Source organism: Engystomops pustulosus, chromosome 3, assembly GCF_040894005.1.
Source record: "Engystomops pustulosus chromosome 3, aEngPut4.maternal, whole genome shotgun sequence".
Taxonomy (NCBI): domain Eukaryota; kingdom Metazoa; phylum Chordata; class Amphibia; order Anura; family Leptodactylidae; genus Engystomops; species Engystomops pustulosus.
In genome coordinates, this window is record NC_092413.1 from 27,925,215 (window position 1) to 27,944,800 (window position 19,586).

General features: G+C 41.6%; 1 protein-coding gene across 1 annotated transcript; it reads right to left on the minus strand.

Moving 5' to 3' along the window:
* Window positions 1-14,506: 14,506 nt before the first annotated feature.
* On the minus strand, window positions 14,507-17,246 carry LOC140120430 (uncharacterized). The gene is made up of 3 exons (XM_072139481.1): window positions 15,615-17,246; window positions 15,438-15,518; window positions 14,507-14,723 (listed from the first exon to the last, which is right to left on the minus strand). The coding sequence occupies exon 1, from the start codon at window positions 17,157-17,159 to the stop codon at window positions 15,714-15,716; it is 1,446 nt and encodes a 481-aa protein (XP_071995582.1). The 5' UTR covers window positions 17,160-17,246; the 3' UTR covers window positions 14,507-14,723; window positions 15,438-15,518; window positions 15,615-15,713.
* Between the last annotated feature and the right edge of the window lie 2,340 nt (window positions 17,247-19,586).

The window sequence follows — 19,586 nt, forward strand, 5'->3', positions numbered from 1 at the left end:
AGCCTGCTATGGGGCCCTGCCTCTCCTAGTTACACCCCTCGTCAGCTAGAATTGTAAAATGTCCCACAGCTAAATAAAATTGTATATAAACCTGTACCCTGATAATCTAAGCACATTGCCAGCACACAGCATCTCATAGCACAGAGGAATCATGAAGTGTCTGCTCAGAGAGCCCCCGCTCACACTCTGGAATCTTACACTGACCATCACTGAGTGATAGGAGCTAAAAATGCAATAAAACTGAGAAAAATTGTAAACTAGGGGATCACTAAGGGATTGAAATTTGAGAACTTTCTTTCATCGGCAAACCCCTTTAAAATCTATCATGATAAACCAGGGACACTTACTCATAGATCCAGGCACAGGCACTTATATTTGTTTTCCATGGTCTCCTTCCTTCTATAATCAACTATTCAAATTATGCTAATGAGTTTGAAGGGATGGATAATCCAGTGAGGCTGGTAGAGCAATAGGTGAAACTTGAATGGGTGCAGAGGGTACATTACACTAGTGTCCAAAGCCTTGGGTTGTCCATCTACTACTCGTTATAAGTCAGAATAACTAATAAGTCATAGCTGGGGAGCCTGGTAAATTTTTAGTATTGGGGCCCAGAAGCTTTAGGTTACGTCCAAACTCAACAGGTAAGTCATTTCAGCATCCATGTCTTGCAGATGGAGAATATTCAGAGAATCCTGACGGAACAGGAAATATGTAACATTCCGGCTATCTCTAATTATATGACTATTATGTCATTTCCAATGTACAGGCGGTCCCCTACTTAAGAACATCTGACTTACAGATGACCCCTAGTTACAAACGGACCTCTGGTAATTGGTAATTTACTGTACTTTAGCCCCAATTGTCACAGAGGCCCAAAAATGAATTGGCTTGTGTTACAATTATAGTATACAGTTCCGACATACATACAAATTCAACTTAAGAACAAACCTACAGAACCTATGTTGTATGTAACCCGGGGATTGCTTGTACATATTTCTGTAAGTGAACTTTTTTGTATCCCGGGTTCAAAACACAAATAAAAACAATGTCATAAAAATCTCTGCATATTTCTGAAGGAATGAGGACAGGATTATCCATAATTACTAAATTATGTGTTTTTAATGTTCCAGGTTTTTCCCCTTTGGAGTCAATAAGGAAAAATGACTATAAATGTATGAGGTAGAACATCACAGTACAAGGATGTGTCACGGCACATAGGAAATGCAAATACTTTATGCAATTTGAATTTATAGCATATACAATTACAGCTGAACCATGAAGGGGCAAAGTGTGAGTGAACCTGAGCTGGGATTTAGAATCTCTCTGGATGTATACAGGCGGTCCCCTACTTAAGGACACCCAACTTACAGACGACCCCAAGATACAGACGGACCCCTCTGCCCACTGTGACCTCTGGTGTAGTCTCTGGATGCTTTACTATAGTCCCAGACTGTAATGATCAGCTGTAATGTGTCTGTAATAAAGATTTATTCATAATCCTTGGTCCCATTACAGCAAAAAATGTAGAAAATCCAATTGTCACTGGGACAAAAATTTTTTTTGTCTTGAGCTACGATTAGAAAATATACAGTTCCGACTTACATACAAATTCAACTTAAGTACAAACCTATCTTGTATGTAACCTGGGGACTGGCTGTATATACTATATATGTAAGTCAGGTATTCAAGACATATCCTCACGTGACAGGCGCATCTATACCAGGATCGGGGTCCACTGAGCACTCTTCCCACAACATGGCCAAATGGAGAGTTTGCCGTGAATGTGTGGCCTCTATCCATTCAAGTTTATGGGAGCACCAACAATAGTCAAGCCTATAGTTACGTCTATTTTGGGTCCTCCTTTAGTGGCCTTGCATGCTCTTCAAAATCCCCATTCAGCTGGTTTGTGGATAAGGAGTTAGAACCACCACACCCAAAATAGTTGTGGGACCCCTGCCTATCCTGGGTGAGGAAGGGTGTGGGATCGGGCGGTGCTCAATCACAGCAAGGGGTAGAGTCTAGCATAAGGGGGTCGCTACATGCAGGGCCGGCACTATGGGTAGGCAAAGTGGGCAATTGCCCAGGGCCCCCTGAAAGGTTAAAATTTCTTCTTTCAAATGAATTTTGAATTTTGTTTCTAGGTTTAAAGTGAGAATATCCGGTGACATATTTATATATAAAAATCATTCTAGACGGCAGTTTAACAGTTAATATCTCCGTTTTCCTGATACTTAGAAATACAGACTTAGATTCATATAAAAGAGGAGACTCTCTTCTTTCAAATGAAAAAAGAAGTGATTCTTTATGTGTCAGCCCCCTGTGTCAGAGATACAGCCCCCTAACGTGTACTCCCCCTCCAGATTCTTAGCCATCAGGCTGCAGGGAGCATTTGCTGCACACAGGAGCTGCTGCACCTCACAGATAATGGAAATATTCACTTTATATGTTACTTTATATGTTATATTTTGAGAAGGGATAATATGAACTGATGTTTATGTTTTTAACCCTTCTCTATGCAGATCTATCAAAGAACACACTTTATCTCTTATTGCCTTTTATTTCGTGATAGGTTTTTTTTTTTTTTCCAAAAATTGACTGATACGATGAACATTCGATCCCCTTCGCCTAATGTCGCTATTATATATTAACACCAGAACCCAGAACATGTCCATAAAGTTATATGTAACACCAAAAAGTTTTTATTTCACACCATCTTCCATTATTTACACCTATGTTATGTTCTCACTCTCATTCTTATGAAGCGCGGAGGGTTCTATAATTGTTCTGCTTATACATCGGCGACATCTAAACGTGATTTTTATTATCTCATTAGCTTGGGTTATGGATATATAGTTATTATTTGGGTTACCATTGTGTAAGGATCAACAATGATAGATTTTCTGCAAAAATAGTTTGGTGCCTCCTGTGGATGTAACGTTCCCTTTGCTGCATATTTTGGTGAATATACACATGTGGGGTCTGTGTGATCTCCTCATATCTTACTGTTTTAGGAAAGTAGATTTTCTTTATATAAGTATTCTGGATTTGTACATATTTTAGAAGAAATTTTGAATGTTATTTGCCAAATGCATCGCCTGGTTTTATGGCGCCTTTACATTTTATTCTGTTTAATTGCTATATTTTGAAGGTTGTGACTGTCTAGTTATTACAGTGTTAGTGATATTATGATGATTTATTTATGCGAACATATCAATATGAGGCATTTGTGAACTCTACACATGTCCATCTATTACATTTAGGAGATGTGAAGGTAAATATTTTCTTTTTTGAGCACATTTTTTGCCATCAAAGTCAAATTTTAAGTATTTTTTATAAAATGTTTCAGTTTGAATCAAAATTTCATGAAGGCGCCTATGTCTATAAACTCTTTAATGCAATTTTGAAAATGGGGTAAGTGTCTGCTTCCAAAAATTATGTGGTTTGTTGGAGTTAATTTATGGTTTGTTGGAGGAACCGGAGGAAACCTACACAAACACTGAGAGAACATACAAACTCTTTGCAGATGTTGACCAGCGCTGCAAGACTGTAGTGCTAACCACTGAGCCACTGTGCTGCCTATCATCTCCCTATCATTTATCTATCGCCTATAAAATTCTCCCATATTATAGTTTGTTTTACCATACTAAAGGGAGCCTCTTACTGACTGTGACTGGTCATAAAATAGTTTTATTTTGGGGCCCCACTTTTAGTTTTGCCCAGGGCCCCACTTTGTCTAGAACCGACCCTGGCTACATCTAACAATAATTTAGGTGCCCCAACAGACAAAATATATAGATATCCTACGAATATATTTTCAATTCTGTAACCTCTTTAAAGGACATTATAATTATAATCTTTATTTATATAGCACCATCAAATTCCGTAGCGCTTTACAAATCATAGAACCACCAGGATGATGTATTGTAAACCAAGTACACTTACATGGTGGTGTATGCCTCCTCTGGCAGGATGACAGGTCTTATGCACTAGGTTTTAAGAAAATGTTTAAAATTATGCAAATGAGCCTAAGAGGTTCCAGGCTCCATTAACACCTCTGTAGCCTGGAGCTCCTTATGTTCGTTTGCATAATTTAAAAGAAAACAGGGAATAAGAAGATAAAAGAAGAGCAGATCCCGCTAGGGGGGCACACACCAGCATGTAAGTGTACTTGGTTTACAATCTTTCAACCTGGTGGTAGATGTCCTTTAACTTTACCTGTTCCCTAAAAATAAATGGTTTATTTGGGAAATAAAACCCAAACTACAGAAATCTGCATGGGTTGTACTGATCTGATCTAGATGTAACTGCTTCTTCTTGAACAAATGTTTTACGTCTCACAAGCCCATGCGATGCTCTCCTGGGAAAATACATGTAAATTATCTAACTCTCCAAAATACAACACTGTGCCTCTAGCGCCACCTGATGGAAAGCAGATATCTTTAAAAAAAAATCTCACCTATGGTAGCCATGGATAGCATAATAATATTATAATAATAATAATCTTTATTTATATAGCGCTATCCTAGTCTGTAGTGCTTTAAAAATCATAGGGAACCTGTACAAATAAAATACAGACTGCAAACAGTCAAGTATTGTATTATGCATTTACATTTGCATAAAATTATAGGATGGATAAATGGACAATATACTAGTTAGGAAATATTTCAGGCAGTTGAAACTTCCTTTAACATTTTTGGACCATGTCTTAAAGGACATCTACCACCAGGATGAAAGACTGTATGCAAATGAGCCCGAGGGGCTCCAGGCTCCATTAACACCTATGGAGCCTGGAGCCCCTCAGGCTCATTTGCATACAGTCTTTCATTCTGGTGGTAGATGTCCTTTTGGTCCAAAAATGTTAACGCTTCCTATGACTCTGGATATTTATAGCGAATCCGAAGTCATTGTAATACTGGTCAATATGTTCTTATCTGGAAAGTGACTTTTATATAAGTCAAAGAACAAAAGAGTCAATTATTTCCCAAGTAAATTCCTGCAGATGATGACACATCTTTATCCCTTGAAAGTCAGGTCTAAACATAGAGCAAAGGACGTCCTGTATAGAGAACAGCAGATACAGACCTTGTCCTCGGCTGTAGAAATCCCCTGACACATCGTTCTTATGTGACATTGGCAGAGTCACCATCTCCAGGTGCTGTAATCATCTCCTGTGACAATGTGACAGATCACTACCCGGCGAGAGATCATGATACAGCACAATACTGGGATATATATATACAGCAACTTTTTTTGATCTATTAGTTCTTTACATTCTGTGTGGACTCAGCACTTCTTACTTTATTTTGCATCAAGGATTAACTTGCAAATAGTGTCAATCTATAGTGTTTTGTTATGTACATTCTGTTTATTATTTCTGTATCCGTATAGGCTAGTAGAAAGGGTTAATGTGCATTGAGAGACATTTCTGAATATGTATCTCTATCTCTCAGAGAAGTCAGTAATTTTCCAGCTATAGCAGAGGACAAAGAAACAGACTTTTGTTTACCAGACAGCTTTAGAATGACAGGTGCTGTCTGGGAAAGTTGTTTACATTCATTGCCAAAAGTTTTGAGAATGACACAAATATTATATATATTCACATGATCTGTTGCCCCCTGGTTTTTATGTGTTTGTCAGATGTTTTTGTCACATACAGAAATACAAGTGCAATCATATTATGAGTAACAAAAGTTTTTATTATCAGTGAGAAGGAGTTACTGCAGCAAGTCAGTATTTGCAGTGTTGTCCCTTCTTCTTCAGAACCTCTGCAATTCTCCCTGGCAGCTTTCAATCAACTTATGGACTGATCCTGACTGATAGCCGTCCATTCCTGCACAATCAATGCTTGCATTTTGTCACAATTTGTTGGTTTTTATTTGTCCCCCGTCTCTTGATGATTGACCACAAGTTCTCAATGTGATTAAGATCTGGGGAGTTTCCAGGCCATGGACCCAAAATCTCTCTGTTTTGTTCCCTGAGCCATTTAGTTATCACCTTTGCCAATTCCCTTGGCTGAGAAGCCGCCCCACACATGAATGGTTGCAGGATGCTTTACAGTTGGCATGAGACAAGACTGGTGGTATCTCTCACCTTGTCTTCTCCGAACAAGCTGTTTTCCAGATGTTCCAAACAATCGGAAAGGGGATTCATCAGTCAAATGACTTTCCCCCAGTCCTCAGCAGTCCACTCCCTGTACCTTGTGCAGAATATCAGTCTGTCCCTGACGCTTTTTCTGGAGAGAAGTGGCTTCTTTGCTGCCCTCCTGGACACCAGGCCTTGCTCCAAGACTCTCCGCAGTCTCACAGTGCATGCAGATGCCTCACACCTGCCTGCTGCCATTCCTGAGCAAGTTCTGCTCTGCTGGTAGCCTGATCCCGAAGCTGAAACACCAGAGACGGTCCTGGTGCTTGCTGGTCCTTCTTGGGCGCCCTGGAGCCTTATAGGCCACAATGGAACCTCTCTCCTTGAATTCCTTGATGATGTGATAGATTGGTGACTGAGGTGCAATCTTTCTAGCTGTGATACTCTTCCCTGTTAGGTCAGTGTTGTACAGTGCAATGATGACTGCACGTGTTTCTTTAGAGATAACCATGGTTAACAGAAGAGAAACAATGATGCAAAGCACCAGCCTCTTTTTAAAGTGTCCAGTGGTGTGATTCTTACTTAATCATGACAGATTGATCTCCAGCCCTGTCCTCATCAGCACCCACACCTGTGTTACTGGAGACATCACTGACACCATGTTAGATGCTCCTTTTTATGCAGGCCTGCAATGAAGTTGAAATGTGTTTTGGGGGAAAAAAGTTCATTTTCTAGGCAAATATTGACTTTGCAATTATTTGCTGTTAAGCCGATCACTCTGACTTTGTACAAATGAACATTTGTATCATTCTCAAAACTTTTGGCCATGACTGTACACTGTGCCATAGATTATTATGGAGACTCAATGTAAGTCTATGGGAAATGCTTTGTCATTGTGTTTGTGTTGAAATGTAAGCATTTCTCCGCTGGTAAAAAGTATATAAGGAAAATAGTCAAAGTCCTTAGTGTCTTGCAGTTAGGGAACAGAACTTGGAGGAGAAGACTCAGCAACCAGTAGAGGGAGCTGAGACGTGGATACTCTGCCATAGACCCTGGGCTCCGGCCTGTGACCAGGGTACCAGCCTTCTGAGAAAGAGAGGGACAGCTAGCCCAGGCCTTTCCTCAGCATTAACCCTTCTTCTGCCAGGGAGGAGATTGGCGAACCTCTATGCTTTTCTTGTATTGCTTTGTACCCAAATTGCTTCAATAAAGAAGGAAACTGTTCACTGCAGACACTGACTCTCTGGACTTATTTCCCATTACCATCGCTTCCAGAGAGCAGCAACACATGGTGACACCTCGATGATGCCTGGTAGACCCACCATAGCGTTGAACGATTACATCATTTTCTAATATACTTTTGGTATCAATTCCTCATGGTTTTCTAGATCTTTTTTATTCTACAGCAGTGGTTCTCAACCTTTCTAATGCTGTGACCTCGCAATACAGTTCCTCATGTTGCGGTGACCCCAAACCATGTACAAAAGTATTGTATTTGTGCCAAAAAATGCTATAAAATCGTGGCTCCGATGGCTTTAGGCGACCCCTGTGTTTTGGTCGTTCGACCCCCGCCGGGGTCGCGACCCACAGGTTGAGAACCACTGTTCTACAGGAAGCCTTGTTGTTTACTTCCTGTGGATAAAAACGGTCCCTGGTCATGTGATGTCACACAGGTGCGCGGCTTGTTATATCCCTGGACATGTGATGTCACACAGGTGCAAGGCTTGTTATATACCTAGTTATGTGATGTCACACAGGAGCGCGGCTTGTTATATCCCTGGTCATGTGATGTCACACAGGTGCGCGGCTCGTTATATCCCTGGTCATGTGATGTCACACAGGTGCGCGGCTCGTTATATCCCTGGTCATGTGATGTCACACAGGTGCGCGGCTCGTTATATCCCTGGTCATGTGATGTCACACAGGTGCGCGGCTCGTTATATCCCTGGTCATGTGATGTCACACAGGTGCGCGGCTCGTTATATCCCTGGTCATTTGATGTCACACAGGGGCACAGCTCATTATAAAACAGAGAGTAATCAGAGCTGTGTGTTATAATGAGCCGTGAACCTGTGTGATATCATATGACCAGATACATAACAAGCCGTGCACCTGTGTGACATCACATGATCAGGGTCCAGGTTTTATCCACAGGAGGTAAGCAATTAAGCTTCTTATGGCAGCAAGCAGACGTCTAGAAAACAGAGAGAATAATACATGATTGGTCTGGTTCCTAGAGGTGGGAGTACTGCCCCCTTTTCCTGTGCTGGAGCTGAAGAGAGAGTCTGGACCTCATGCAAGGCCACTCTCCATTCAGGTAATTGGGAACACCATAAATACACTATACTCAATATAATTGCAAGTTCCAGTCATGGGACTCACACCTATCATGTATTTATGTATATATATATAATTATGTGGTGTGGGTATCAAACTCATTTTCACAGGGTGCCTCGTGGCCTTAAAAGGGCCGAATGCCTTTTTATTACTGTATAAATGTATTTATTCTATCTGTTTAGTACATGTATACAGCATTACCATTACAATTAGACATTTGAGGGCAATCACAAAGCTGAATATATTGTTAAATAACCAAAGACACCAGCATCCCCAGTATGTTCCCCCTACAGTAGAATATAGTCACAGTGCCCCCACAGTAGCCAAAAGTCACAATGTTTCCTGCAGTAACCAACAGTCACAGTGTCCTCCATAGTAGCCAATAGTCGCAATGTTCTCTTCTGTAACCCACATTCACATTGTCCCCCACAGTAACCAATAGTCACACTATCCCCTAAAGTAGACAATAGTCACTGTGTCCCCCACAGTAGCCAATAATCACACTATCCCCTAAAGTACACAATAGTCACAGTGCCCCCACAGTACCCAATAGTGGCAATGTTCTCTGCTGTAACGGTTGAAGCGGCTGTATGTAGGCCTGAAGCTGGCACACACAATGGACTACATTTATTAAAGTGTTTGTGCCAGTGTTTTGTCTAACTTTGCACTAAAAAGAATAAGCTAACTTTTTTCTTTTTTTTATTGTTGTGTGAACTTTATTTTTCAACCATTTTTGTTTTATGTGGTTTGATTGTTCAGCAAGAATGCTTTAGCAACAATGCAGACAGAGACAAAGGAGGCGAGCAAGAATATTCCAAGCACATCTATCCTTTGCTCAATTTACCGGTGAGGAGGTGTATCACAATTTCGGCTGGATACAGAACCCATCTTAGGACTATATGAGAAACTTGAAAACGGCATCAAAGCAAGAACCGGGCTTTCACATGCTGTTCCTGGGCTGACCAGAATGATTTTGGCCAAACATTACATGACAAATGCTTCATTCCAGCACTGCATTACTGAACATTTTGGATTTTCGCAACCAAGCTTCAGCAGATATATCCATGTAGTGGTAGATGAGATATTCAAGATCTGGCATCTGTATATCTCTTTCACCGCTATCCATAAAAAAAAAAAAAAGAATTCCAGGGATTCCACGTGTAATAGGGTTACTTGATTTTACCCATGTGGCTTTAGTGCCACAAGCATCTAATAACATAATCTACAGGAACAGGAAGATGTCACGTTCAATTAACGTACAGTTGATTGTTAATTATGAAATGATTATTACTCAGGTGGTGGCAAACTATGGTGCACTCTGTCGGAACAGTGCAGGGGGCGACAGATTCAAGAAGAATGGGCACGAGAAATCCGTAATGTGGCACCCCCTGCGCTATACACAGGAAAACTGCACATAGTGCACACTGCACTGTTCTTAGTAAATGTGCCCCATAGTGTTGTTTTTACAAACATGTAGATGATATGTAAATAAGTTGTAAAATTTGACCACTCATTTTTTCTAAATGTTGTCCTCTACATTTAGGTGATAATGGATAGAAATTAACACTGTGGCTAATGACTCCCTACCTGAATCCCACCACTGATAAGGAGCAGAGGATTAATTATACCCATAAAAAACCCATTTCAGCACACTTTTGGGCTGCCGAAAAGCCGGCTCAGATGCCTGGACTTTTCTGGAGGAGCAATACTGTACAACTCACCGACTCTCTGCAAAATTATTATTGCTTGTGCCATGCTCAATAACATTGCCACCAACAACAAGCTACACATCAACCTGCCCATGAATTTGACGGATAACATACCCTATCAGCGCGAGGGGCCAGCAGAACCACAAAACTGACCAGGCAGATTATTCTGCAACAAGTCACCCAAGAATGTTTAAAGGAAATCTCCCATTTGCTTTTATGCATTATGAGCGCTTCTCCTCTTACCTTTATTATCCACTGCTCCAGAGAACTCTGTAATCACTGTGTTGTCCCTGACAGGCAAAAGTAATCCGTCGCTGAACCACCCCCAGCTGCTGTGTATGATTAATCCAGCCCAGGTTAATTAGTTCTGTCTGGACAGTTCAGGAAGCTCAATGTAATGTGTTTATGAACGGCAGCTAGACTGCTACCCAGCTTTCCCAAGATCCTGAATTTTATAATTGTTTTTTAAGCAAAACCACTCGGATCAGGAATTAAACAAGCTGCACCAGTGTAGCTACAGCATTCTCAAGGTATGTTTGTTTCACAATATATGATTTCCTTTAAAGTTATCTTGCTCAGCCCTCCCTTGTGCCATTATTTAATTTTACTTTGTTTTGCCTTTATGCACTGAATTATTATTCTTGTCAAATACTGACAGGAATGACAATAAATTCCAATTTGATTTAGGTAAAAGTTTTTGTTTTTTATTGGCTTACAGTCAATTTGAATTGATTCGAAATAGACAGTAAAACAAAGAGAGTTGAAAACTGTATTTTGCATTTGTAAAACATTTAGACATCTAATTCCAAAACAAAAAGTGATACATATAATACAATAACAGTCAGAAAACAATAAAAAAGGGGACGTTGGGCTTAATGTCACCATAGAAATCAACTAAACATCAAATGTAATCACAAAAGCAAGATAACGGGGCACATTTACTTACCTGGTCCCTGCGCAATCTCCGAGGTACGTTGTCCACCGGAATGCCCATCTGCCGCGATTCATGAAGATTGTGCGCCCGATTTACTGGTTGCTTCCCCGATCAGTTCTGCTGAGTTCACTTTCTTCCTCCCGGTGTATGTAAGTGCATTGGATGCAACACAAATTGATTTGTTAAATCCCACGTGTTGTCCGAATCCGTTGGATCGTCCGTCGGTCCACCCCCGGATGAAAGCTGGGGTGATCAGATCGCTTGTGACGCAATCCTTGGCGCAATCCCCAAAAACTACAGAAAACCTGACGGAAATGCGGCTGCGGGACCTTAGTAAATAAGCCCCAATGTAACTTTAGATTCCAGGCTACATGAAAATACAATTTTTTGTAATCTTTGTGTTCCGTCAGGAGCGGAGGACTGGCCCCTTTCTGGCTTCGGCTTGCCTTGCCAGGTCAGAATTCTTTGCAACTTCTTTAACTTTGTGCTGGGAATTTCCTGCCTGATGTTAAGGAAGAAAATGGATGTATTAGAAGTGCCCTCGTTCCCTGTTGTTAGATCCAGTGCACTCTTCACAACTGCCTCTCAAGTGCACGCAGAGGCCCACAGTTATCAAAAATATATGTATGTAGAGGGTGCAGTGTGCCACAGATTTAGGATTTGTGGAGCATGTTCTTCATGAATCTGGCGTTCCCTGCACTGCTCTGACAGCGTACACCAACTTTTTTCTGGTGCACCTTTAACATAGGCCATGCGACACACTTCTGTTAGACACTGCATGATCAATGTGGTGCACGGTCCGACTGTATGTCCGACATATGTGGCACGGACACTTCTTAAATATGTGTGCAAGCAGTTTGCACTGAAAAGAATGGACAGGTTAGAGGGCAGGGACTGGCTCACAGACACTAGGAACCTGGAGTGGGGAGACTCAATTCTTATTTCCGCAGTCACCCTGAGCCAGATTTGTCGGTTGAAGGTTTTGGGAAAGCATAGTGGAAGCATCGGTATTTGTGTCTATTTTTAACAGTATAAACTATGATACAATATCATAGTTTATACTGTTAAAAAAAGACACATGTCCACCAAGTTCAACCATTGCATCACAAATATTCTTCCACACTGACTCGGTTTATTGTCCGGTTTACCAATTTATGTGGCTCCAATATTTGGCCCATAAATGTATCGTGTTGCACCATGTATACCTGGAAAATATTGGTGTTTATGGGCTCATGAGGAAGAGGTGGCTGCAATTCTTCCCAAATTGACCCATTTTCATCCATTCCAGTTGGAGGGCGTCTGGAAGGGGGGGGGGGGTTGGTTCATCCTCCTGATAAAACCCCAACTGATTTGATTGTCCTGTTCTCCTTAAAATAGCCAAAGCATATTTAATTTGTAAACTTGAAGTGAAATATGCATTAGGCACAGTTCACACACTAATAAGTAGCTGGCCTTACAGTTATCAATGCAAATGTTAAACTATTTTAGATATAACAAGCAAAATATGCACATTACACATTTATAGACATATCACCAAAAATAACATCCCTTCATCAACCTGACAAACATCAAAATTTCCTATCCCTTGACCTTGATTGAGGTGAAAGGTTTGTTAAATTTTTGGCTCCACCCAGGTCAAGCGCCTGGGTGGATTGGGAGATTGGGCCCACCGCTGGTATTCCGCGCTAAAAGTTTATTTTTTGAGCCTCCTCCCGCGATCGTAAATCTTTATGAATTTATATACCAGACCATATACGTTTCTTTGATGACAGGGGAAGCCTGCCGGCCGAACAAAAGTTGGTAATTTCAGGAGACCTAGAATTTTTTTTTTTTTAATTGTGTTCAAGTAGTAACCCCAAAAGAAGCGTATGCAACTCTATGCAAGTAGTTGCCTCCAAACACTAATTTACAAAGAGTAAAGCAAACAAAAATATGCCTCCTACACTAAAATCTCAGTTTCCTTGTCAGAATATTTCCTCTTCTTTTGTCGAGGCCCATTGTCATCACCATCATCTGGTAATCATGATGGGCCATAATACATACCTCAGCTGCTGCAGAACTTCAAAATACAAACCTCAGCTGCTGCAGAACTTCATAATAAATACCTCAGCTGCTGCAGAACTTCATAATACAAACCTCAGCTGCTGCAGAACCTCATGATACATACCTCAACTGCTGCAGAACCTCAAAATACAAACCTCAGCTGCTGCAGAACCTCTTAGGTCCCACTTCAGCTGCTGTGGAGCCTCATAAATTACAGCTCAGCTACTGCAGAATCTCATAATTCACACTTCATATTTCATGCTGCAGCAGCTGCAGAACCTCCTAAACCACATCTCAGCTGCTTTTCACACAGTTTTTTTGCCGCAAAACCACCAGAATTGTGGCGCAAATGCGTTAGTACAACCCCCCCAATGGGGGGATTTACTAATTCTGGCGCAAGTACCACTGTCGGCATCGGAGATCAGTCTCCGGAAAGCACAGCCCGATGTATTAAAGTGGCACATGGCTGTAAGTAAATAATGGGTAGACGGTAATAATCAGTCGTGCGCCATAAAAATCCCGACATCAATGAGATGTGCGCCAAAAGCTCAAATGGACTGCGCCTTAATTTGGCTCTCAGACCATTTTTCCTGGTCTATTGTGCAAAAAAAATTGACGGATAATGTGGAAAAGTTAGGCCACGCCCACTTGCACCAAATAAAGACGGAGGAGTCGGGATAGTTGGAAACATCTGTTCTTTCTGGCGCAAACTCATTATAAATGATCCGCAACAATTCTGCGCCCAAAAAAACGAAAGATCCCGGCATTATTTGGTCAATGGCAAATAAGCGACAATGAAGGGACAGACAAAAACAATTACATCGGAGGTGAAATATGTGTGTATATGCTCCTCCATTTTTGGTAACAGACAATTTTTCCTTTTTGGTAGAGGAAAATCTATTTGGGGGAAGAATTTGGTGGATCCAGAAGAAACGGTGTGGTACAATGGAGGAGGATATGTTGAATATGTAAGACTTTAGTTTAGTCATGCAAGGAGAAGGAGGCTACATGGAGTATATAAAACTTATGCCCTAAGACCTCATGCACATGAATGTGGGTGCTAAACAAGTGCGTTTTGCCGATGTCCATAGGTAATGAGTGGCCGCACCACAATAAGCTGGCCCCTGGTCAGATCAAGGCCTAGCTGGACTCTTTCTTAAAGGAAATCTATCACCAAAATGAGAGACTGTATGCAAATGAGCCTGAGGGGCTCCTGGTTCCATTAACACCTATGGAGAATGGAGCCCCTCAGGCTACAGTCCTTCATCCTGGTGGTAGATACCCTATAAGGAAGTAGTACAGACCACCTGGTGTCCTGGAGTGTGGGGTCTTCTTCCACTAGCTAATATTTTAGCATATTATACATGAAAAATTAAAAAGAATAAAAAACACACAACAAAGATCAGTATTTTTCCCAATATAGTGGGATATAATATCAGATAGTTTGATTATCATTGGGATACAAAACATTTAAGTAAACCCAGTACAGAAATAACACAGCGCTGTCTTCTCTGCCTTGAGGTCTTCTCCTTTCCTTCTCCATCTGACCCAGACCTTCATGATGATGTGTTCGGACCATAACTTGTTTTTGCAGAGTTTTCTGTTTTGTTTCATCCCTTCTGTTAAGGCAAATACACAATTAGATGGCGAATTGGATAATCTTTATATGATATAAAGCAATTTGAACTGAAAATTTTCTGCTGAAATATTTTCTATTCTGTGTATCATGTATCAAATTACAGCTGTCAAACACAAGACCCATGGTTGTGCCCTATCCAGTCCATGCCACATCGGGTCTAGGATACTCGGATACTCATCTTTCCCTGCTCCCCTGATGCAGCCGCAGGCTTCTTCCCTTCTCCTGCAGTGTCTGCATGCTGCACTGAAGCCACCATCATGTCTGGCTGCTTCAGAGCCGCATACAGCAGAGGAGAAGAAAAGAAGTCAGCTGCTGCTTTGGGGGAGCGGAGGAAGGTGAGTCATTTTTTCACAGTGAAATATATATCGGCACATACATCAGGGTAGGGGATTCTACAGACAGGGGATATTATAATGTACTGGGGCTTGGCTATTGTGGGGGCACAGTGAATACTGAATACTGAGAGGGTCCTGGAGAAACTGAGAGAAGCTTGTAAGGGGAAATATGTGAACATGGTCCAAGGTGGTCTAGTCTAAGTTTTCCTTTAGTCATAGCTGTGATTATTGTAACATTTTATTAATATATAATATATATAGAACACCTATAAATATATAATATGTTATTACATTAAATGTCTGAAAGAAACACTTATTTTGTCCTCCCCGTTAGAATATCCCTGTAAATAGTTTCTTACATCATTTAGTAATGTCTGAGGTCAATTCAAGCACCGTGACATCTTCATTGTAAAGCGGAATTTTCTTTCTTCCCGCCAGGTCTAAAATTAAAGATGAGAACAATTAAGTTACATTTTTTAGAATAAATATATCCAAGCAAATAAGGAAAATCTAGAGAAAAGTCTGTGGTTACCTACCTTTTTCCGCTACCTTTGGGTAGTCACTGCAGCTCTGCTGCACATATCCATCAAGGGTCAGGCCCATCAAAGTCTCAACACGTCTCTTAGGACATGGAGTCAGCCAACCGTTCTGGGAAATCCTACAATCCTGCCCATCTCTAGGCAGGATAAGAGATGGTCTCTTATCTTCTCATGCTGAAATCTCGCTGTAGGATCCCCATTGTTATTAAGAAATTCAAAAGCAAAAGCAATTGCGAACACTCCGCAATCATAGTCATTTTTCTGCTGATCCACATTCAGAAATTTTAGGTGTTTTAGGGGCTCTTGTACCACTGCACCATAGAGGTTACATATCTGCTCACGGATAGATGGAGTCAAAAATCCGGTATTGATGCTGTCAGCGACCAAGATGCTACCATTATGAAAGCACGTGGTGACCCAGTGTTCCCGGTCTTCATCATAATGTATCTGTACAGCCTTCTGTCCTACGCTGTACCCCGGTACAAGGAGAGCAGCAGGATGCTGGAGGCCATCAAAGTTCTCAAACTGCCTCTGCAGGATCTCCTGGGCCATGCTGATGATGTCATCATCTAACATTCCTCTCTGTCCTTTGCTCTTTAAGGTGGTTAAATGCTCTGGAGATAGTTTGGTGATGTTGTTGTCGCTCCAGGTATGAGGCATGTCTACTTCTTCTGTCTCCAGCATTGGGCTCCCTAGAATATTTGTGGATACATCTGGAATGTCCAAAGCAGCCCTTTTCGGTGGTGAAAATATCCACGGCTCACTGTCCGTGGAGGCTGGGGCTTGTCTTTTGAAGCTGAAGGTGGAAGCTTCTCCAGATGCCATCACAACATCTTCAGCAGATGCAGACATTTCTATGTCCACTTCTTCTGTCTTCAGCATTGGGCTCCCTAGAATGTTTGTGGACAGATCTGGATTGTAGTTCAAAGCCGCTCTTTTCGGAGGTGAAAATATCCAAGTCTGACTGTCCATGGAGGTTGGGGCTTCAGGAGATGGGGCCATTTCTATCTCCACTGGTTTAACAGTGTCTACATCAAGAAAGGAGGCGTCACCTTTCGCTAGTTGTTTTGTACGGTTTTTGACATTGGAACGTCGCTTTTGTCTCTTTCTTTTCGCTCTCTTTTCAGCAGGTGCTGACTTCTGGACATGAAATGGCTTTGCGGCATCAATAGCCTGTGGTCCTTCTTGCAGTATAAGGAGCCCCTTATCTGCAACTTTTCTATCAGCAGTAGTCTCTCCACTTTGTGCATTGGTGGAGGTGGAGTCATGTTCACCTACTATGTAGGTTGGTGTCTCCTCACCTTTGTCTTGGCAGTTGATCTGGGCTCTACGTCCTTTAAGAGAAAGTGATTTGAAGAAGCTCTTGACCTTTGAGACATAGCTCGCCTTTATGGCCAGAAAGTGGGAAGTTCTCATCAGTTTTCTCCAATTTCGATAGATTTTTCTAAATCGAGGCAGAAGCAATGAGCCAATAGACTTCAAGGAGGAGAAAGCGGTGACCAGCAGCAGCCGATTACCGCGCTGACGCCCATGGGTCCCCATGATGGCGTTTACTCTCAGTAAATTTCTCTCTTCTTATTCTTCACCTTGTGTTCATCCAACATAGATTCACACTAGAGTGATAAGTGCTATGTGCACAGGGATCTTACAGAATATGACCACTGTGATGTCATCCAGTGACATCACTGCTTTAGTTCCATCACATAACATTCCATGTAGATTGTGGTAAACAAATGGGTTACTTATGGAATCTGCTTATATATAATAATAATAATGATAATTAAAGACTTAACACAATTAGTTAAAAAATAGGAAAAATGTTTATTTATACTTGGCTTCAGTTGGTATAATATGGGAAGAAAAAGGACTGACCATCTGTCTTACAATCCATCTTACAATACAGAGTGTTCACATAGGCTTAAAGGGAACCTGTCATCAGCAATTGACCTTATAAACCACTAGCAGAATATTGTCAAGCAATGTAACACCTTCTAGATGTAAATTGGTTGTATAAAGTCAAGGAGGAGGAGAGTTTAACACTGAAGTCAAGCTCTCTCTGCCTCTGAACGCCGCCTCCTGACTGACATTGTGTATCAGACTTCAAAAGATTTGGTTAGTGATGTCTCTTGATGCAGGACCATCAATTACAGTGAAAGGAAATTTCTGCAGAAGAGAGAGCTTGACTTCAGTGTTAAAATCTCCACCTCTTTGACTTTATACAACCAATTTCCTTCTCACTTCAAAGTAGATTTTCTCAATGATTCCACCACACTCATGAAAGACACATAATCTGGAAGGTGTTCAGCTGCTTGACAACATGCTAGTAGTGGTTTATTAAGGTAATTTCTGCTGACAGGTTCCCTTTAACAAATGTCAGCAAAGTAGTTAAATGACAGAGTAATAACAGAATTAAACTATTTCATATACAATATATCACATTGTTAAGACAATAAAAAAAGCAACCCTGGTACAATTGTGAATGTGGCATCCAATTTACTTTAACCTTTTTATGAACTGGGAATCAAATGTTATCATTAATTTATTAGGGGGGGGGGGGGGGGGAATGAACGCACTTGCACCACAATTCTGGTGGTTTTGCGCCTAAAACACTGTTTAAAATGCCTTGCACCACAGTTATCAAGGCTTTTAGACCATTTTTTGGAAGCTTTCCGACTTGTCCGAATAAGGGGTGTGACCTTCAGGAAAATGGGCGCGGTCTCATGAGAAAGGGGCTTATAGAAAATCGTCCGTGCGCCCAAAATTCTGGCGCACAGTTCAGCACAACTGAAAGTAGGTCTAAATTAGGAGCCGACAGTCTTATCCTGCAGCAGGATTCATCATGACTGTGATAAATCTGGGGTAGCAAAAGACTAGTGTTTTCCAGCTAGAAACTGTCGGAGCCTGAGACACATTGTTAAATCCCCCCCATAGACAACTGCTCAAAATCCTGCCTAATGTTAAATCTCCCCCTATATCCCCAGGGATCCACGGCACAGGAACACACAGAAACATGAATTTATTCTACTGAAGCTGCAGGCAGTGGAGCCATCTAGTGGCACAGAAATAAAATGACATGGTGCGATGGAACTGGAACTATTTCATATTAAAAGAACTGATTACTTCCCCTGCGCTGATCTAAATGAGCCAAAATTTGTGAGAATTGTGGGAGTGTTAAGTGCACCAAGTGAATCTAATAACTAAATGGCAGCGACCCCTCAGCTGTAGGAGGAAACTATCAGTGCCCATAGATCGGCTGTTATAGGCAGGATCTGGCGTGGAATTATGCGCTGCGCAGCGCAACCGCAAGATTCATTAGAAAACCGGAGCCTCCTGATATTTCCTGTGGTGCTGGAGGGGCTGTGCCCCCATTATACGCTGGCGCACAAGTACCAGTATATGAAGAATGTTACTCACTTTGAGGCTATTAACGCACTTTTTATGTAAATTGTGCCCCAACATGGAGACCTCATGCAGATGGCTCCCTAAATTCAGGCCCCACGTTGTAGGGACGTATATCAGTGGATATACATCCCCATAGACACTGATGGCACGTGTGGCAGCACAGATAAAACATTCGCCGATTGCCGGAAACACATATACGATCAGCCGCAGGCCGCCTTTGTGTGTTTTGATTCCGCTACAAACCAGAATCAAAGCGCTAACGTGTGGTATCACCCTAAGGGTGGCGTCACACATGGCGTTTTGAACCCGTCCGTTTTTAAGCAGTCCGTAAAAAAAAAACGCATGCATTTTTTACCATTTTTGTCTGTTTTCCCAATTAACTTAATTAAGATAATTGGGAAAAACGGACAGAAACAGTAAAAAACGGATGCATTTTCAAAAACGCCACATGGACACCACCCTAAGGCCGCGGTCACACGTACCGCTAAGCGTCCGTCATAACGCGACGCTAGCGCACAGGGGGAGGTCCTCGGCCCGAACGCACATGCGTTTCCAGGGAAACGCATG

What these genes read in the sequence shown, in the direction of transcription:
- LOC140120430 (XM_072139481.1), bottom strand. Translation starts at nt 17,159, where the DNA reads ATGGGGACCCATGGGCGTCAGCGCGGTAATCGGCTGCTGCTGGTCACC.